Source organism: Eretmochelys imbricata, chromosome 9, assembly GCF_965152235.1.
Source record: "Eretmochelys imbricata isolate rEreImb1 chromosome 9, rEreImb1.hap1, whole genome shotgun sequence".
Taxonomy (NCBI): Eukaryota; Metazoa; Chordata; order Testudines; family Cheloniidae; genus Eretmochelys; species Eretmochelys imbricata.
The window spans coordinates 96,092,716-96,110,731 of record NC_135580.1 but is presented as its reverse complement, the minus strand read 5'-3'; the positions used below and the strand labels follow the sequence as shown (position 1 = coordinate 96,110,731).

Below are 18,016 nucleotides of genomic sequence, written 5' to 3'. Positions count from 1 at the left end.
CAACCCCTGCAGAACCTCATCCTTCAATCTCAAATTAACTTCACTACCCACAAGCCTTTATCCTTTGTTCCACAGCTTGTATTTTGTTCCCCATTAGTCTTTTCACCCAGAAGTACATTACAAGCAATGGATGTTGCTGCTTTGCAATCTTGTCTCCCAGGATCACTTTACAGAAATGTGATCGACTGTAAAAAGACTCTGTCCCCACCCCCAAAGAGTTTACAGTCAAAGGCCTTGATACTATAGTCAGATCCACATGTGCAAGGACCAGGACCCCACTGTGTTAGGCATGGCACATGCATACAAATGAATGCAACATTTGCATGCCGAATGACATCAGTAAACACAAATGCAGGACTTGAGCGTGCACTCACAGTTACAGGCTATGTCTTCGTTGTCCAAAAGGTGCATTTTCCCATCAAGATAGCTAATTTGCTATAAAAGTCTAATGGAGACAAAGCACAGGTAATTTTTACCTCACTGTAGCTAGTCAGGGTCAACCCTATACCCCACACCTAGGGATTGCCTTTTTTTGCAGTGAAGACATAGCCACAGGACATTGTTTGAAAAGCTGGCCCACAGAATAAACTACTGCGACAATAAAATAGAAAGATTTACAATAAAGGCACCCTTTGTTTGCCTCAATTTAGGAATAGGGGCAGAAAGGCTGATTTATTAATAGCTCTCAGAGAACACTGTTTGGCAACGAGGAGTTAACCTTAGGTTGGTAACAAAAGCACTTATTTTAAAAAAAACTAAAAAAACCCAGTGTCTTTCCAAGTCAATGTTTAATAGGAAGGCACTTATTTATCAGTTTGCATTCTTACCAGACTAGACAGGTTGCAGTGGATAAAGCAATTCGCTCCTTCCCCCTTTGAGCTGTGCCAATTTTCTTGAGAACTTTTTTCACTGAAAAGGCATATTTGGGCAACCAAAACATTCTGGTGAATTCGTGTCAAATTCACCAAATTGTCTGGGTCAAAAAAAGAAAAAGAAAAAAAAATTCTGAAAAGCTGAAACATTTTGCTACATGTCCTAAATTAAAGCTTTTGATTTTTTCTTCAAAAACTTTTTGTTTTGAATTTTATTCCACTTAAATCAAAAAAGTTTTAAAACTTCAGAAGCAAATGAAACATTTCACGTGACCCAAAACAAAAAAATGTTCAACTTTCTAGTTTTGCCAGAAAATTCAAAATATATTTATTTTTGGGTCAACCTGAATCTCCTCCCCCACCCTGATTCAGCCACAAACCAAAAACTGGTTATTTGCACAGCTCTATTCCCACTGACATTTAGATAGTCCTTTTCCTCCAAGCAGGGCTGGCCTAAGGGAAAAAATGGCAGCCTGGGTGAACTTGTATTTTGGCGCCTTTGGTCCCCATGGGTGAGGTGCCCCCCGCCATGGCCCCTCTCAATCTGCCCATCCCCTGCCCCCCAACTCCTGCACTGTGTCTCCATCACCCATAACCCCTGCACTCCCTCCTGTGCCCACATGGGGAAACTGACCTGAATGCGTGGAGCAGCTGGCATTGCTGCTCGCTCCCCCCTCGAACGCTAGGGGGCTGTGAGGGGGGAGCGAGAAGCGACATCAGGGCTCCCTGCATTCAGGTCACTTCCCCACCTGGGCTGCGTAAGGGGAGGGCAGGAGAACAGCAGCTCCTGATGCTCACCTCACAGCACAACCCAGGTGGGAAAAGTGACCTGGATGCACGGAGCGCCCGGGGGGCCCACCCCTTAGGCCGGCCCTGCCTCCAAGAGAAATATCTGTTATCTGAAAACATGCATGGTTCACCAGCAGCTGTGCTGTTAGCAGACGCCAGTCACAGAATCATGGAATATCAGGGTTGGAAAGGACCTCAGGAGGTCATCTAGTCCAACCCCCTGCTCAAAGCAGGACCAACCCCAACTAAATCATCCCAGCCAGGGCTTTGTCAAGCCTGACCCAGCCTGCCCACTCTTGTGCCTTTCCCACCTGCCAGCCTCCGAAAGATCAGCTATGCTACAGGACAGTAATTGGAGGGGAAAAAAATCTATTTTAAACAACAATCCCTGATAATGAAGGCTATTTAGCACTAGGGGCTTGTATTACTGTAGGGCCTTGTGGTCCCAAATGAGCTTATGACCCTGTTGTGCTACGCACTATACAAACACATACTAAGAGACCATCCTTGACCCAGACAGTTTACAACCTAAATAGACAAGTCATACCCATGGTGGTAGGAGAAAGAGTTCCCTAGAGTCACAGGTGGGACCAGAACCTACAACTTCTGCACCCCTGGTCAGTGCCCTACCCACTGGACCACACTGCCGATAAGTTGAAAGGCACTTTTTACCTTCAAAGCATTGTGCAAACACTAACCAATCAATCTTCACAACACTCTCTGAGATACAACTTAAGTGACCACTTAAAGCCACATACACTAAAGCATGGGTGGCCTCGTGGGGGAGGGGGGCGGAGGAAAGGAGGGATGCGGCAAGCGGCAGGCAGGGTGGGCCTTGAGGAGTGGAGGGACACGGCTATCAGCAGGGACCTCCGGAGTGGGAAGTGGAGTGGAGAAGAGGAAGGACTCACGAGGGAGCAACAGGTGGTGAGGGCCTCGCGGAAGGAGCGGAGCAGGGATGGGAAGAGGCAGAGGGCAGGCGGGGCCACCACGGCTCAGGTATCCCTCAGCAGGGTGGCATCAGCTATGCCAGAGGAGGCTTAGCCTCCCCTGACCTATCATGCCCACCACCTATGACACTAAGGACAGGGACTCTGTCAGGTTTGGAACTCGGAAGTTCCTCGCCAACACCATGCCTTCCCCTCCAGCAACACTTTATTCACTTAAATTTTAAGTCTGTTTAAGGACAAAAGCTACTCCTCCCTGTCCATGGGGGCAGCTGAACCCTCCAACAGCGAGCGTAACCGACAGCTACACCAACACCGCATGAAGGAGTGCCTCTCCCACCTTGGCACAGCGTAGCCAAGGACAAGCAGTGACAGAACCACTTGTGGGAAAGTTAGGGAGATGGGGAGAAGAGTCGGGGATTTTGTTGAGTGTCCGGCAGCTGTGGGGAAGGACAGCAGACGAGACTGGTGGAGAGAAGGGCCCTAGAGCTGAAGATTCAACGGCTGGGAGAGAGTTTGAGATGCGACTCACGCTTAGGAGTCAGGGGTGAGGTGGGGGGGGGGTAGGCTCAGCAACTGACAGTGATGGAGGCCCAGATTTTCAGAAGTGACTAGCATTTTGGGGTCTCCCATTCAAGACACCTCAAAGGAGCTTCACTGCCAGAGAGCGGGTACTCAGCACTTTCTGACAAACAGGCCATTCTAAGGCATCTCCACTTGGCCACTCAAAACCAGTTACTCTTGAAAATCTTGGCTGGGAATGCTTGGATCAGGCAGCAAAGAGTTAGGCGCTTATGGGAGTACACTCCCTTGCAGAGCCTTAAGGGTTAAGGGAAGTCAGTGGCTCGACAAGAAAATATACAAATGAGACCACCACCCTTTTGGTAAAGGTCAAAGTGTAACCACTTCATGATCACATTCCCATTGCGGCTGTCACGTCACCAGCTTCCCTCTAGCACTCCTCAGTTTGCATTCCTCACCCCATTCAACTTCCTGGGTAAATACTAGGAAAAATAAAGGCCTGGCACCCAATTCACCTTGCCTAAACCACACCAGGCAGACAACTGCGCTCAGATTGACCCTATCAGAGCGGTGCAGATACAAAACTGAACCTAAAACCAGTAGCACCTAGTAGAATCCTTTCTCCTGTCGTATCCCACAGGGCTTTACATATCATACTGATGTCCATGCCAAGCAAGTTTGACTTTCACTTTTAAAGTTGCATCTAAAAACATATGCAGAACTGGAGGGTAGATTGCCTGTAATAACATTTTACTATTCATTTCTATATACATACCCGGCTGAATATATAAAAATCACTCTGAAGCCATTGCTGCATTCAAGGAACAGAGCTGAAAGATTCCTCTGCCAGCCGGATTGTTGCTACAACACAGGGTTCCTGAGAACGTGTGAAGTCAGGAGGGGGAAGAAAGGGGAGTATAGTGGTGTTGGGGGGGCGTGTGGGATTGAGCCTTTACTCCTCGGGGGGGGGGGGGAAGAGAGAGAATATGAATCTGTACTTAAGAGAACACTGCTGAATCTATTTCTGTCCTAGCTGGTTGGTTTTGTGCAGCCCAGAATATGCTGCTGAGTCCTCTTCCCTTCTGACTGTCTCCTGGGATGGATTTTAGGATTTGTACAAATTGAGGCTGTGAGAATGATGCCCATTCTTAGAAATCTTTCCTTTCAGGATGGTCAAAGTCCATTTGTTCAGGTACTTACAGTAAACTACACAGTTAATAAGGAGCTAGCTTTTGAGCCCTGACTCCCTCTGTTCAGATACACAGGCCCTCTGGCTTCATTAATATCCTTTTTAAAGGGTTCCCTGTCCCTCTCCCATTGCTTTCTTTCCTTTCTGAACTTCACTGTAGCCCACACCATCTGTAAACAGCAGCTGCACCACACACCTGCCAAGCCGACATAGTAACTCATTACATTTTTATGATATTTATCGAGTGTTCTTTGTAACTACAAAGCCAGCTCTAAGTGTATTTAATTGAAAGGAGTAGAAATGTGTTTTATTGGAAGGCTGCTGCAACGCTGTGGGAAGCTACAATAGAGAGACATTAAACCAGGAAGATAATCCCTTGATCATTCCCTGTTTGCGCCTGCTGAGGACGCTATGCTCTGAAGAGGGAATATTTGTCTGGTGGTCAGAGGGGCCTGGGAAACTGGATCATTGCGTCCTATTACCCCTTCTCACACTGTATCAGTTTGGGCCAGCCACTTAATCATGCTAAACCATGCTCTACCTTAGTTTAGTCATCTGCAAGCCTTCCCCGCCTCAGAAGGCTCCTGTGAAGTTACTGATGTCTATAAAGTGCTTTGAGGCCACCACGTGAATGATATTATGCAAGTGCAAAATATTCTTGCTTCAAAGGCAATGCATCTGCCAGGAAAGATTATGCATTTTGCCCAGAGTGCAAGGCAGAAGCTAGTCATTTTAAACTATATACTATCTATACAACCTATGCAACGTCCTACAATAAATTGCACACGACTGAGAAAAATCTACACAGGACATTAAAAACATACTGTGTTAAACAGGAAAGCAGCTCTTTTCCTAGCCTGCAGGGAACACATGATGCAGGCATGCTACCATAAGCGGGCAGCTGTTGCTACTGCCATGCACTCCAGGCTCAAACTTTGAACTACTGTGGTACTAAATGTTGTGGAGAACACAACACGCACACACAGTGCCCTAGAGGCTCAGAACGCACCGACACCCACTGCCTCGATGTCAGTTCTGCCTACACCTCCATCTTCGCCCACTCCTGGCCATGCGGCTGCTTCTACCGCAACCTTATGGCTGGAACTAGATCCACTCTGGTCCCCCGTCACTAGGTCCACTCGGTTCCTTGAAACTCACCTCTTTTACTAAGCTGATCACCTCACTTTGGGGGTACCTTCCTGCATCTAATCTCCTGCATCACGCTTGTTTGTGCTAGATGCGTGTGCAATAGTTCAGGTACCTGCTATGGGGGGCAGGGACCCTCGAAGCACCAATCAGCACACACGACGTGTGCTTAAATGACACTCCTGTCAAACAGGTGTGAGCAGGAAGCGTGCCCTGGTTATCATCATGCAAGAGGAGGGCAGAAAGCTGCCCATATTTTCACAGGCATCTTATTTTCAAGGACAAAACTCTGTATTTTAATATTACGTTTTTATTAATACTCCTTGGAATATGGGACCTATCTTATTTACAATAAGGTGTAGGCTAGTGACCTGAGCACATGGCTGGTAGCCAGGAACTCCTGAGCCGTCATCCCTGGCTCTGAGACTGACTTCCTTTGTGGCCATGAAGCAGATCACTTGCCTTCCCTGCTTCGGTTTCCCCATTTGTAAAGTGGGACAATCACAGGCCTCTCAGGGAGGTTGTAGTGCTTAACACTGGGTTTCTGGCACAGTGCTGTATTATCCCCCGAAGAACCTCAAGTTTTAAAACAGCCCAACCTCCAGCGATCAGGCAGGCATGGACTATGCAGGGTCGTGAGCATGTAGGATGATGGGCTCTGAGCAAGTGTCAATCAAAGGGCGTGTGCTTAGAACAAAACAGGTGTGAAATAAAAGTACATTAGACTCTCCTGGGCAATTGGATACAAACAGGTTTCCTTAAGCTGCCGGACCTGTTTGTCTGTACCTGGCAAAGGACTTCAGAGCTCAGACAAAGCTGCAGTCTGGCCGGATCTGTGCTCCAGCCTTACATCCAGCAGGGAAACTACCTCAGCTCCTTGATTAGGATCTCCCTTCACTCCTTAAAGGGTGTACATTTAATCTGCATTGGCATCCAATGTATACAGCATCCTTATTATGGGAAGGCAGAAGGAACTCCACAGTTAAGGCTGCAACTGAGTTTGCATTATGAACTCCCTAAAATCCACAAACAAAAGGAACATCAGCCTCCAAATCAGTAGGTGAGGTCTGGGGCGGAGAGAGAATTTTTCTACCAAGTTGGAAGCAAGATGGCTCATGGGGGTTCTGTGACAGCAGCAGAAGAGAGAGACCGCGGGCGGGGAGCAGGTGGAGACCTCAGCAAGTCTCATCCCATGGAAATGACCTATGGGATGCCAGGCAGGAGCTCATGCTGGGACGAGCTTGGGGAGTCTCCCAAAGAACCAGGTTTTGATTTTAATTACACTGAATTAACCCAGAGCAACTTGGTGCCAATAGCCTCACTCTGGATTTACACCAGTGTAAGTGAGATCATAGTCTGGCCATAGAGCTTTAAAACTCTGGGCTGCTTCACCCCACTTAATGCACACACATCTTTTTACACATACAACAGTGATGGACACCCGATAAATGCATGGATTTTATTAAGCAGATCCCTCTCTTACCTACAGTGAGAATAGGATTATTACACAAATTTGGCACCCAAGCATGCAAAACACACACACAGTTGTGGGCCGGTTTGCATGCACAATTGGCACCTCGGCACACTGCTGCTGTATGCCAATTACTGTAATGAGCCATTTGCAACAGCAGTTACCTGAACTACACATCCACTTGCAGTAAATGCACGCACAAATAAGGCACCAAACAAGATGCACAGCTGCTCACCCAAACCCCAATCCTACAAAAACGTACACACCTGCTTCACTTTCCACACACAGCTAACCCCATTGAAGCCACTGGGGCTACACAGCTGAATCAATCCGCACAGGATCGGGGTCCCAATGCATTAAGGGAGAAGTCTTATATATCCATTTAGAAAAAAAAAATATGAGAATAATGATTGCTATTGAACTCAGACGTGACCAGAAATTCAACGGCTGCTATTTTATTCCAAAGCATAGCAGCCCTTCTCTTTACCGTGCTACAATGGCACAAAAGATATGGTAAAATATTGATGACATGGTCTCAGTTGCTCTGAATGCTGAAAACACAGCCTGCCTGATAGCAGATCCTGCCAGAGTTGGTTCTTCTGACATTTACAGTATCGCTTCTCGGCTCTATGAGCTAAGATCAAGTATAGTGGCTAAGATCAAGTGTAAGTAGTCTCTTGGCCTATCCAAGGCTGTGATCAAGCATCTTGATGTTTTTGGTCTTTTGGCCTCGAGATGAAAACTTTGTCTGTGTCTCTTGGACCTTGAAGTGAAAAAGTTATCTAAGTTATATCTGTTCTTATCAGTTTAATATCTGACATGTACTTTATTTGAGGACTGTATATTAAATTGATTTACAGTTTGCATGCTGCAGTGTCCCCAGGCTACATAAAATCTGTAACCCTTGCGAGTAACATTCAAAAGGCTTTCAGCCACAAGACTGTAAATTCTTAATTATAGCAAGTTAAAACCAGATTTTCATTAGCAGGTAAAGATTAGCAATGAGATAAATTAGAAAAAATGACTTCTGATACTAAAGATACACTTCATCAACGCTGGGAAAGCCAACAAGCATCATCGGCTGGTTCTGTCAAAAATACCACAGCAAACTACCATCTGTCACATACTAATTGAAGAGGAAGTTCCATAAAGCTCAGGAATCACTGACACGAAAGAAAACCGGCTCACAGTCTACTCTGCAATGATACAACGTGCAGGCAAATCAACCCCATGGAAGTTTAACATGCACCCCGCACCTTCCAAATCAGGACACAGACATTACTTTCTAACGGGCCAGGTTTTGCTCACAGTTCTGCGCCCATCGCCCCACTGCAGTTAAAACCATGCTCACACCGGCTGCACATGCGTAGCTGCGGAGAAAATCAGGTTTTCGAATGCCGTACAAGGGGCTTTTCACCATGTGGCTCTCATTGGCTTAAATCGGTGAAGCCATCCCTGAGCATATAAATTGGCCTCTACCAAGTAGCCTCTAACTCGGTTTCAGCATTGATGGCAAGGTGGGGCAGAGCTTTTACTGCACTGAGTGGGAGTCTAGTACCCACCACAGCCTACCTCTCCCGCCATGGCTGCCTACCCAGCCCGGAGCCATTATTACTCACACCCACCAGCTGGGAGAGAGTCGCTGCTCAACCAGGAGCCCTGCTCCCCACCCCTCACGTTAGCCTCCAGCAATTAGGAGAGATCTACTGTCAAGACAAGGAGGCGCAATCCAGGCCCATTACCAAAGAGGACCTGCTCACCACCCAACCAGCCATCTCCAGCCCAAAGAGCACAAGGTGGCCTGCTGTCCTCACTCCTGACAGAAGAGACCATAGGACAACCTGTCTGCCACCCTTTCTGCTGCCAAAGACCTGCTCTCAGGTAGGGAACCGCACAGCGGAGCATTGGAGTAACAAGGTGGATCAAGGGCGGCAGGGTGTTGGGAAGAGTGTGGTACACAGGGAAGGAGTCTCCGACCGAGGTGGATGTTTATTGAGGGAGCCCCTTAGTGAAACGTTAGCAGCGCCTCACCGGTCATCAGCTTTCCACGTGGTGCCGAGTTCTGTGGGGCGCTGGGAGTCAGGCCAGGCCTGCAGAGCTGTAGCAGCTGGGTGCTCGCTAGGACTTAGGGTCTCCAACAAATGCAGATATACCAGCTAAAGAGCAGCAGCAAAACAGCCTCAGCAAAGCGTGCTGGCTTCCCATGCAGACCCAGCCTTCGGACGGCAGCGGCCAGTCCACGCCGATTACCTGTACCCAACACAGAGGCGCCCTGCAGGGCGCAGAGCGTCAGTGCCGGGGCTGAAGAGGGCAGCATTCCTTACGTTCGCCGCGGTGTCTGCCTCCAAGAAGGGGCACGCACAGAGGGAGGGCTCTGGGGAGCCCCCTGCTGGCCATATCCCCTTGAGCCACGAAGTAGCACCAACAGAACCAGCCGCCTTGCCATCAGAGCAATAGCAACGACATTTTGCCCACTCTCTATGCAGGTGCATTGTGGGAGGGGAAAGACTTTCCTGGCTCCTTTCTCCACCGCAAATGCACCTCCACAAGACACAGCAGAATACTGCACCTTCACCTCTGAACACTTCGTCCACCTAGCTGTTCATCCCAGCCCCCGTGCCCTGAGGTCTAGGTCACCGGGACATCTGGGGAACAGGCAACACATGCCATGGTTTCATGCATAAGGGCATCAACCTCTGTAGGACACAGTGCCTGAAGTAAATGGTAACTTATAATAATACTTCGCACTCTTTCAGCCTTTCATCCATGGTACCTCGCCAAGGCACCTCACAAACACTCATGAATAAGCCTCACAACAGCCCTGTGAGGAAGGAAAGCATTCCCCCCCTTTTTACAGAGTGGGAAACTGAGGCAGGGAAATTAAGGGATGTCTCCAGGTCACCTAGCACCGGTCTAACACTTGACATTTTCATTGTGTTTTAACAGCTGTTAACTAACCTGGTTGAAAATTCTAGTGTAAACACATGAAAATTTGTTCCTAGACACAAATACTTCTCACTAGTCATCCCTAGGCTGCATCCTGGGGTTCAATAGAACTGACGACAAGCTTCTGTGTCCTGTCGAGGCTAGAATTTATACTTGTGTTAGTTAACATGAGAGAAAGCAGAAGAAAGAATTCAAGCGTAAACACTGCCAGACTTCCAGTAAGTGAGTCATGAATTGATTCCTAGACCTCTTCTTAAAGTAGTAATCCACAGATTGATTAAATAGCTCAGTGAAATTCACTAACCATTCACTTCTTAGCATACTGGAAATCAGAGATTACCTCCAGCTAACCAAGCATAAATTATAAGTGTGTCATTGTACACAATGAAGTGGAGGAGAGAGAAGAGGGGAAATTGCCATTCAGGCTCTGTGACGCTTTGTGGAACTTTTCACATGTGCAGGGAGAATACAATCCTAAGGCTAGCTGATCCATATCCAGGCAGGGTGTCTGGAGAGAGAGAGGGGCTGATCTGCGTGAAAACGTATCACAGATAAACTTCACAGGACAAGGGGGATCATAACGTCACTATAGGATCTGATCAGCACAGAACCAAGCTTATGCAATGTCAGAGTCCACAACAAAACTGACCCTCTGTAAACCCTTAGCATGCAACCGCATTGTAAATTCCCCGGAGCCCCTCCAGCAGACACCGGAGTGAAGGAAACCCACATCCACAGAGCAGCAAAAACACCCAGAATCCTTAGTCATCCCCATTATACTCAAACTATAGAGACCCATATACCCGACAGGTAGCAAAGATATGCAGCCATGGAAAAGTCCCAGCCAGAACAGCTGAATGCTGTCAGCTGAACAGAAGGGGCAGGTGGCTCAGAGCCAGTTCTGGATTTTGGGGGTCCACTAGTTCTGGGGACTGAACTTCTTGCTTCTTTCCTATGGGCCAGATCCTGCTTCCCCAATCAGAATAATGTCACAAAGGGAGTGAGCCTCAGGGAATTTTTCCCCCTCTGTATGGAGGGGAAATATGCCAAGTTCGTGAGTTCACGGGAGCCTCGATCCCTCAGCATCTCTATACACTTCCTGGCTCCAAACCAGAGTTAACAGCTAGCCAACTACAGAAGCTTTATTCAAAGCAGGCCAAGCAAAAATAAGCTAAATTACAGTCGGAGAGACTTTCATATTATCCAGTTCCATCACCTGGCTGCTAACCTCCCAGACTGTTAGAGCAACGTCCGACATGCTGAACTATGTGTGTCTAACCAGACCAGCTCTCTGTCTGTACCCACCCCAACGCAAGCTGAAAATTGGGAAAGTTAAAAGCCAGTTCAGCTCAGTTTTGGATTTATGTTTAACAAAAGAAATGCAAAAGAAGTTTCTCAACTCCCACAATGCGCATTCATACTCACCCCCCAGTAAACAGTGTGGGCATTAAAAAAAACTTGTACAGAGTCTTTCACATTAAGCTTAAAGCAATGTCTGAGCTTCAGCCAACTTTTAACTTTCCTCAATTTCCAACTTCAGTCGGTCTGTGCTTAGGAAAGACCCAGGAGTGAGACTAAAGAGGTTTTCCCAATCAGGATAGAGCTGTATTTGCCAAACAGGCATTGGGGAATATGCTTAGCATATCATATTACGATGCATCATGATAGCCAATATTATCAGCTTCCAAAGTAAATCTAATTCACTACAAGGTAATTTAAAGGAGGGCTGCAGAGGCAAAGCAGAACAAACTTTTCACATCATCTTCAATCTCTTGCAAATCTTTCTCCCTTTAGGCCAAATTCCAGCTTTGCATATGTATAGGTAAGAACCTCAGCGGGAGATGCAGATGCAAGGCAGAGGGTAGACTTGAAGGATAAATCCTGGGGCCTAATTCACTTGCAAACTTGGGAGCAGCAGCGTTGAAGTCTATGGAGTGATGGAATTCCCTGCCGTTAGCCCATGTACCCTGTAATAATAGGAAACTCAATTCTGCAGCAAGGCCCCCAGTTTTGAAATAATTAGCTGTGTTGACATTTGTCATCTTGCGGTTTCAGAGTTAACTCGCTGAAACAGACTTGAGAGTCCACCACTTTCAGCATTGTTTCAGGCTGCCTGCAGACTTAGGCAGACAACGCTACATCAGTTTACACCGCCTTTGTTGTTGTAGGGCTTTCTTCTGAACCGCAAGTGCCAGAAACAACTGTCTTTAAAAAAGGAAGGGACACCGGAACCCAATTCTGTGTTAAACTCTGGAGCTGGGGAATCATGTAATCTTAAAGCCCTGGTTAAAAATGTGGCATTATTCTGTTACTCTGACTCAAGAAGCAAACACAGCAGAAAAAGTAGAGAAAACATTTTCCCATAAGAAACAGTGGAAGCTCTCCCTGTTTCAGAGCATCATGCAGATTAGAGGCAAAGGTAGACTCTGACAATACTGAAGTCAATTACCCTCCCCCACTCCACTTTATATTTCAGATTACCTCCCTCCCACACAGCCTTGTTGTCATTTCACTTTTCTTATGGTAAACGACTGATAAATCATGAAATTGCAGGTGTAGAATCTGTGCTTTATGCGAACAGAATGCATCCTACGTACTGTTTAAGATTCCTGTTTCTCCTGTGGTCCTCGTTGGGGCTGCAGCTCCTTGAATGGCTTTGAGTGATAATATTATTCATTTTCTGGACATCAGAATACAAGCATACTATGTAATAACAGCTCTCAAATAGTATCTCCTATAACCACAGCTATAAACATGTTACTCCCTAAAAAGGCTGAAAGGACGTGTGTGTGTGTGTTGTGACAGGGTCAGACCAGATGGCTACAAGAGAGTGCTAGAAGGCAGATATATTAGCCCCAGGTTAAGTAGGTCCCTTTTCCCTGGGTCAGGTAATAGGGAAGATTCCAGAACAATCAGGAACTTTCTGAAAACAATTAAGGCAGACAGGCTAATTAGAACACCTGCAGCAAATCAAGAAGCAGCTAGAATCAATTAAGGCAGGCTAATCAGGGCACCTGGGTTTAAAAAGGAGCTCACTTCAGTTTGTGGTGCATGTGTGAGGAGCTGGGAGCAAGAGGCACAAGAAGCTGAGAGTGAGAAGGCGTACTACTGGAAGACTGAGGAGTGCAGGCATTATCAGACATCAGGAGGAAGGTCCTGTGGTGAGAATAAAGAAGGTGGTGGGAGGAGGCCATGGGGAAGTAGCCCAGGGAGTTGTAGCTGTCATGCAGCTGTTACAGGAGCCACTGTAGACAGCTGCAACCCACAGGGCCCTGGGCTGGAACCCGGAGTAGAGGGTGGGCCCGGGTTCCCCCCATCCCTCCATCCCCCCAACTCCCTACTTGATACCAGAGGAGTTGACCTGGACTGTGGGTTCCACCAGAGGGGAAGGTCTCTGGCCTGTTTCCGGATCCACTAGGTGGATCATTAGAGACTGCAGGGATTGTTCTTCTTTCTTTTCCCCATGCTGGCCAGTGATGAGGCTAACTGAGTGAACAGCAGATTTGAGCCACGAAAGTGGCCAAACTGAGGGCTGCCGTGAACCTCTGAGGTGAGCAAATCCACCAATAAGCACAGGACCCACCAAGGCAGAGGAGGAACTTTGTCACAATATATACACACAACGTTGCCAACTCTCATGATTTTGTCACAAGTCTCATGATATTGGATGCTTTCCTTGAACCCTCTGCACCTGCAGTCAAGCAACTGTGTGAGAATCTCAGTTTTCATTTTTAAAAAAGTTTCTTCCCCTGGTGGTTGGGGAAAAGTGCCTAAAATGTATCCCACGGCCAGCCTAAAAAGGTCAGAAATTATGGGGTGGGAAAGAATCCCACATTTTTTATCCTTTTCAAAATCTCATGATTTGGAGTGGAGGCTGACACAACTGTTTCAACACTGAGAGCAGCCCAAATCATGGTCCCAGGCCTGCAACGGGACCCACACAAACTCATCCTTGTTCCCGTGTAGAGTCCTACAGACTTTCCAAAAGCAGGTGTAAAGGTCCATCCGCACAGAGCGGAAAGCAGGACCGGGACCTGTGTTACCGGAGAGCGATCTGCCCAGTTTCCCCAGACTTCATTTACATAGTGTGGAGAATTGATGCATCACCGCTGCGTTCGTGCACTTACACTCACGCTGCCTCTCTAAAGCCCAGTCCTTCAGGAAAATAGGAGTTTTGTCGTTAACTCCACAGAACAGGATCAGACTTTATAGAACTGTTTTAATTGCACATTCCCATAAACAGCAATTTAATTGCACATTCCCACAAACATCCTTTTCTGGCTCATGCAAGTGTTCCTTTGCATCACCAACCACTTTTACTACAGAACCTAATCATCTCTCCCCATGTTCTCCAATAAAAAAAAAAATCCAGCCTAATAAATTCAGCTACGCTATGCAAAGGAATCGAGACAAACAGAAGGAGACTGTTAGATCTTTGTGTTAAGAGTGTCTTCTGTGCCAGGCCTAGCTCCAAGCACATAGATGACCCTTAGGAGATAATGAATGACATGTGTCTTCAGTTCTGGGACTGGGTGTGCTCTCTGTCGCGACGGGGAAAAGCAGTGCCCATAGGCCCTGACCCTTTCCCCTGGGAATCCAGTAAAGGATTATGCTGAAAAGAAATAAAATCTCCCCCCAAAAGCAAACCCTTGGAAGGTTCATCAGCAAATTATAGAATCACAAAAGTGTAGGACTGGAATGGACCGCAGTAAATCATCTAGCCCAGTCCACTGCACTCAATGCAGGACTGTACAATAACTAGATCGTGGGCCATCAAAGGGAGCTCTGTTAAGGCACAAGGGCAGCCCATGGCCTAAAGTTACTGGGTCAAGTCACACCTGCTTTTCATCAGTGTAGCACATCCACATTAAGGCTTCACACTGATGTAACATCATTGATGTAGTCAAACTAGTAAATTTTTGAATGGAGACCTAAGTGACTCAGGAAGGGCAACAAGCAAGGAAAACAAGCAATCATACACAATTGTATACACATCTGCTGCTTTCTTTTAATACTGTAAATAGATCAATCAAGAGTTGATCATGCCCAGCTGCCATTCAACCTACCCATCATTAACTGGCTGACCTGGAACCATTCTGAGGCTTCGGTGCAGCAATTTGTAAAATGCTGATGGCTTCTACTGCGTGACTATACCAAACATGCAGGTGACTCGGAGCCTGCATAATCAATGCGAGGTTCGTCTTGGCGCATCACTGCCAGTCACAGAGGTTCCAAAACAAGTCACAACTTTCTGACCATCACGCAATCTATGAGCAAATAAACTGCAGCCTGATTTATACACCCAAAGCCCAACAGAAGGCCCGCCAAAAGCATAAGGCAGAGTATTGCAAATACGAACAAGAGGGAGTACTGCAGCAACACTGGCCAATGGAAGCCTGACAAAGGGGCTAGCATCCGATCACACACTTTTGCTTATTCCTTTTCGACAGTGTTCCCGCAACAAGAAAGGGCATGTCAGAGACACAAGGGGAAGCAGCGATTACTGTAAAAATAAGACACCCTTCTACATGCATAGTACAATCCATCAAAGCAAGCATTATTCAGTGCCTTTTAAACAACAACCATCCAGCACTTACGATGAAACCTACTAGAGACTTCTAACAAGAATTCACTTTAGTGAACTGTCTGCCTAGTATTTAGGCCCCAGTTCTGTAAACAGCTACACGTGTTTGATATTATGCATGTGAATAAAGTTAAGCACGGTGCATAGGTGCATTCAGGATCCTGGCTTTAGAGTGCGAGGGCCCAGGTTATTTCCCCCCCCCCCCCCCCAAACTAGTACAGTTCTGTCAGCCATTACATCGCACACCTGTATCCGAAGTGTGACCCCCACCGCTCCGCTGGGTGCAAGGAGCATGGTATGTGGAAGGCATGAGAATACAGTACATTTATTTGTGAGCAACCTGAAGATGCAGAAGTTTGTCCCTTTGGCTTGGTAAAAAAAATCCCTCTTTAGGAAGCATGTTTGAAGGCATGCTCTAAATTAGGCAGGAAAATCGCTGCTGGACAGGAGAACTAGATGAGGGAGAACAAACAGGCCGGGTCAAAGAGACTATGAGCTGCAGGTGGATTCTGGGTTTGAGTTTCCAATATGATTTTTGGCTCTCTTGAGTTTAACAATACTACCCCTCCCCTCAGATGTTTTCACACCTCCCCTCTCCAAGCCCCGCGCCCCTCCGGGCAGGTCAGCCCCCTCCTAGCACTTCAAACGGCCACAGGAGCAGTCCCCGTGGCCGGTATTACAGCTCCTGCCAGGTTTGGGCTTGGACTGCTGCCATCGCTGGGGGTAAGGCGCGAACGAACCGGGCAGCGAGGGACTCGCGTCCCAGCAGCAGCCCCGTGACCCCGGCCACCCCGCGGAACTTTCGCTCGCTGCGGCACCGCGGCTCCGCCCGGCAGGACCCCGGGGCTGGGGGGCAGGGAAGAGGAGTCGGATCCCGGGGGGCTGAGGCGAAGCAGGGGGCGCCAGGCCGGCTGCGCACGGAGGGCGAGCCGGGGAAGGGGAGCGGTGGCTTACCGGCGACGCTGGAGTCGAGGCGGGCGGCGGCTTGCAGCAGGCAGTAGTAGCGCTCCATTTCCACCTCGGAGATCCGGATGCGCTCCGGCGCGGGGCGCGCCAGGGCCATGCCCGAGGCCGGGCGCTCCGGCGCGGGGCTCGCCAGGGCCGAGCTCCGCGGGGAGGGGGATGCAGGTGAGTTGGTCCCCGCTGCCAGCCAGCCGGTCTCCCTGCTAGTGCCGGGCTGGGCTCCCCATGCTCCCCCCAGCCGGGAGCCAGCGCCGGGATCGCCCCCGAGATTCGCTCCCCGGCTGCTGCTTGCCCGGCTCAGCCTGGCCCCTCGCCTCCGCGGCGGGCAGCGCCAGCCCCGGGCCGAGCCGCGCCTCCGGCGCTCCGGGCAGCCTGGCCTGCGCGCCCAGCACTGCGGAGCCGCCGGCTGCCCTGCGAGCCCGGCAGGGCCGCTCCCTCCAGCCCGAGCGCACGGGACCTTGGCTGGGAGTTTCCCCCGCTGGGGACGACTCGGGAACGCCTCGCCCTGCAGCGGCCGGGGACGGGGCCGTTCCACCCTCCCCGGCGCCTCCCGGAGGAGCGGCTGGCGAGGGGCAGGGGGCTAAGCCCGGACCCCAGCCCTGCTCTGCCGCTGCCTCCCAGGCTCGCTGCTGCGCTCAGGGCGCAGCGGGGCTCTGCGCTCGCGGGGTGGCCGGGATGCGGGTAGCCTTCCCCACGTACCGCCCAGCGGGACGGCGAGAGTCGGGTACGCGAGCCAAGCTGGGCCATCGCCAAGGCTGGGGACCCCCCCCTTCTCTCCAGCGGGTAGAAGGCAGCAGGGACCTGCCCTTTACCCTCCACCCCAGCTATTCCTCGCCTGGCAGCAAGCACTGGCTTTCCCCTGCTCTAAATTAGGCAACCCCCCAGGGTAAAATCCTGGCTCTGCTGAAATCAGTGGGAGCTTTCCTATTGTCTTTAAAGGGACCAGGAGTTCACCCCCCGGCTTTATCAAAGCCATTGGCTGTGAGGGCGGAGATATTTCACAGCCTGCTGCTGCCCATCAGCCTTCAATGCCCAGGCCCCATGATCGGTGATAATCTGGGTTATTGGAATAAGGGACAGGGGTGTTAAATGTCCAGTGAACTTAAGTCTTCTAGAAAGTAATACAACAGGCTTTGTTTGGTGGCCACAGATTGGATGCAGGTGCCCTGACCTGCCTCAGTGGGCCTCAGCCCTTCCTGGAGAGGCCCTTTGGGTCTGAGGAGGTAGTTGAGTCACCTCATCCTAACTCTTCCTTCTGGTTCTCAGCTGAGGCCATCAGCCAGAAAGCCAATTGCCACCTGCATCGCCACTATGTCATACCAACCACTGCATCTTAAAGCAAGCCTTGCAATTCCTAGCACAGTAAGGTGGTCAGGTCAGGCTTGAGCCATTGCCTGGGCTTAGAAGTGCCTCTTCCCTGTTAAGGCTATTGGCCCAAACAGCATCTTCTCTCAGCTGTGTGAAATCATCCAAACCTGATGGCCCCCTTTGGGCCCTTTTAAATTACACTCTGCAGCAGGCTGAAAGGGACAGGGTCAGTTCCTGGACAAGACAAATAATACTATTACCTCCCTAGCTGTTCCTTCC

At 49.0% G+C, this 18,016-nt stretch overlaps 1 protein-coding gene across 1 annotated transcript in view; it reads right to left on the bottom strand.

Moving 5' to 3' along the window:
• MCF2 (MCF.2 cell line derived transforming sequence) overlaps nucleotides 1-16,529 on the bottom strand; it is a 99,952-nt gene extending 83,423 nt beyond the window's left edge. Inside the window, exon 1 of the mRNA XM_077826182.1 lies at nucleotides 16,421-16,529. Within this exon, the coding sequence (XP_077682308.1) occupies nucleotides 16,421-16,529 (109 nt within the window). The remainder of the gene's footprint in view (nucleotides 1-16,420) is intronic.
• Nucleotides 16,530-18,016: the final 1,487 nt, after the last annotated feature.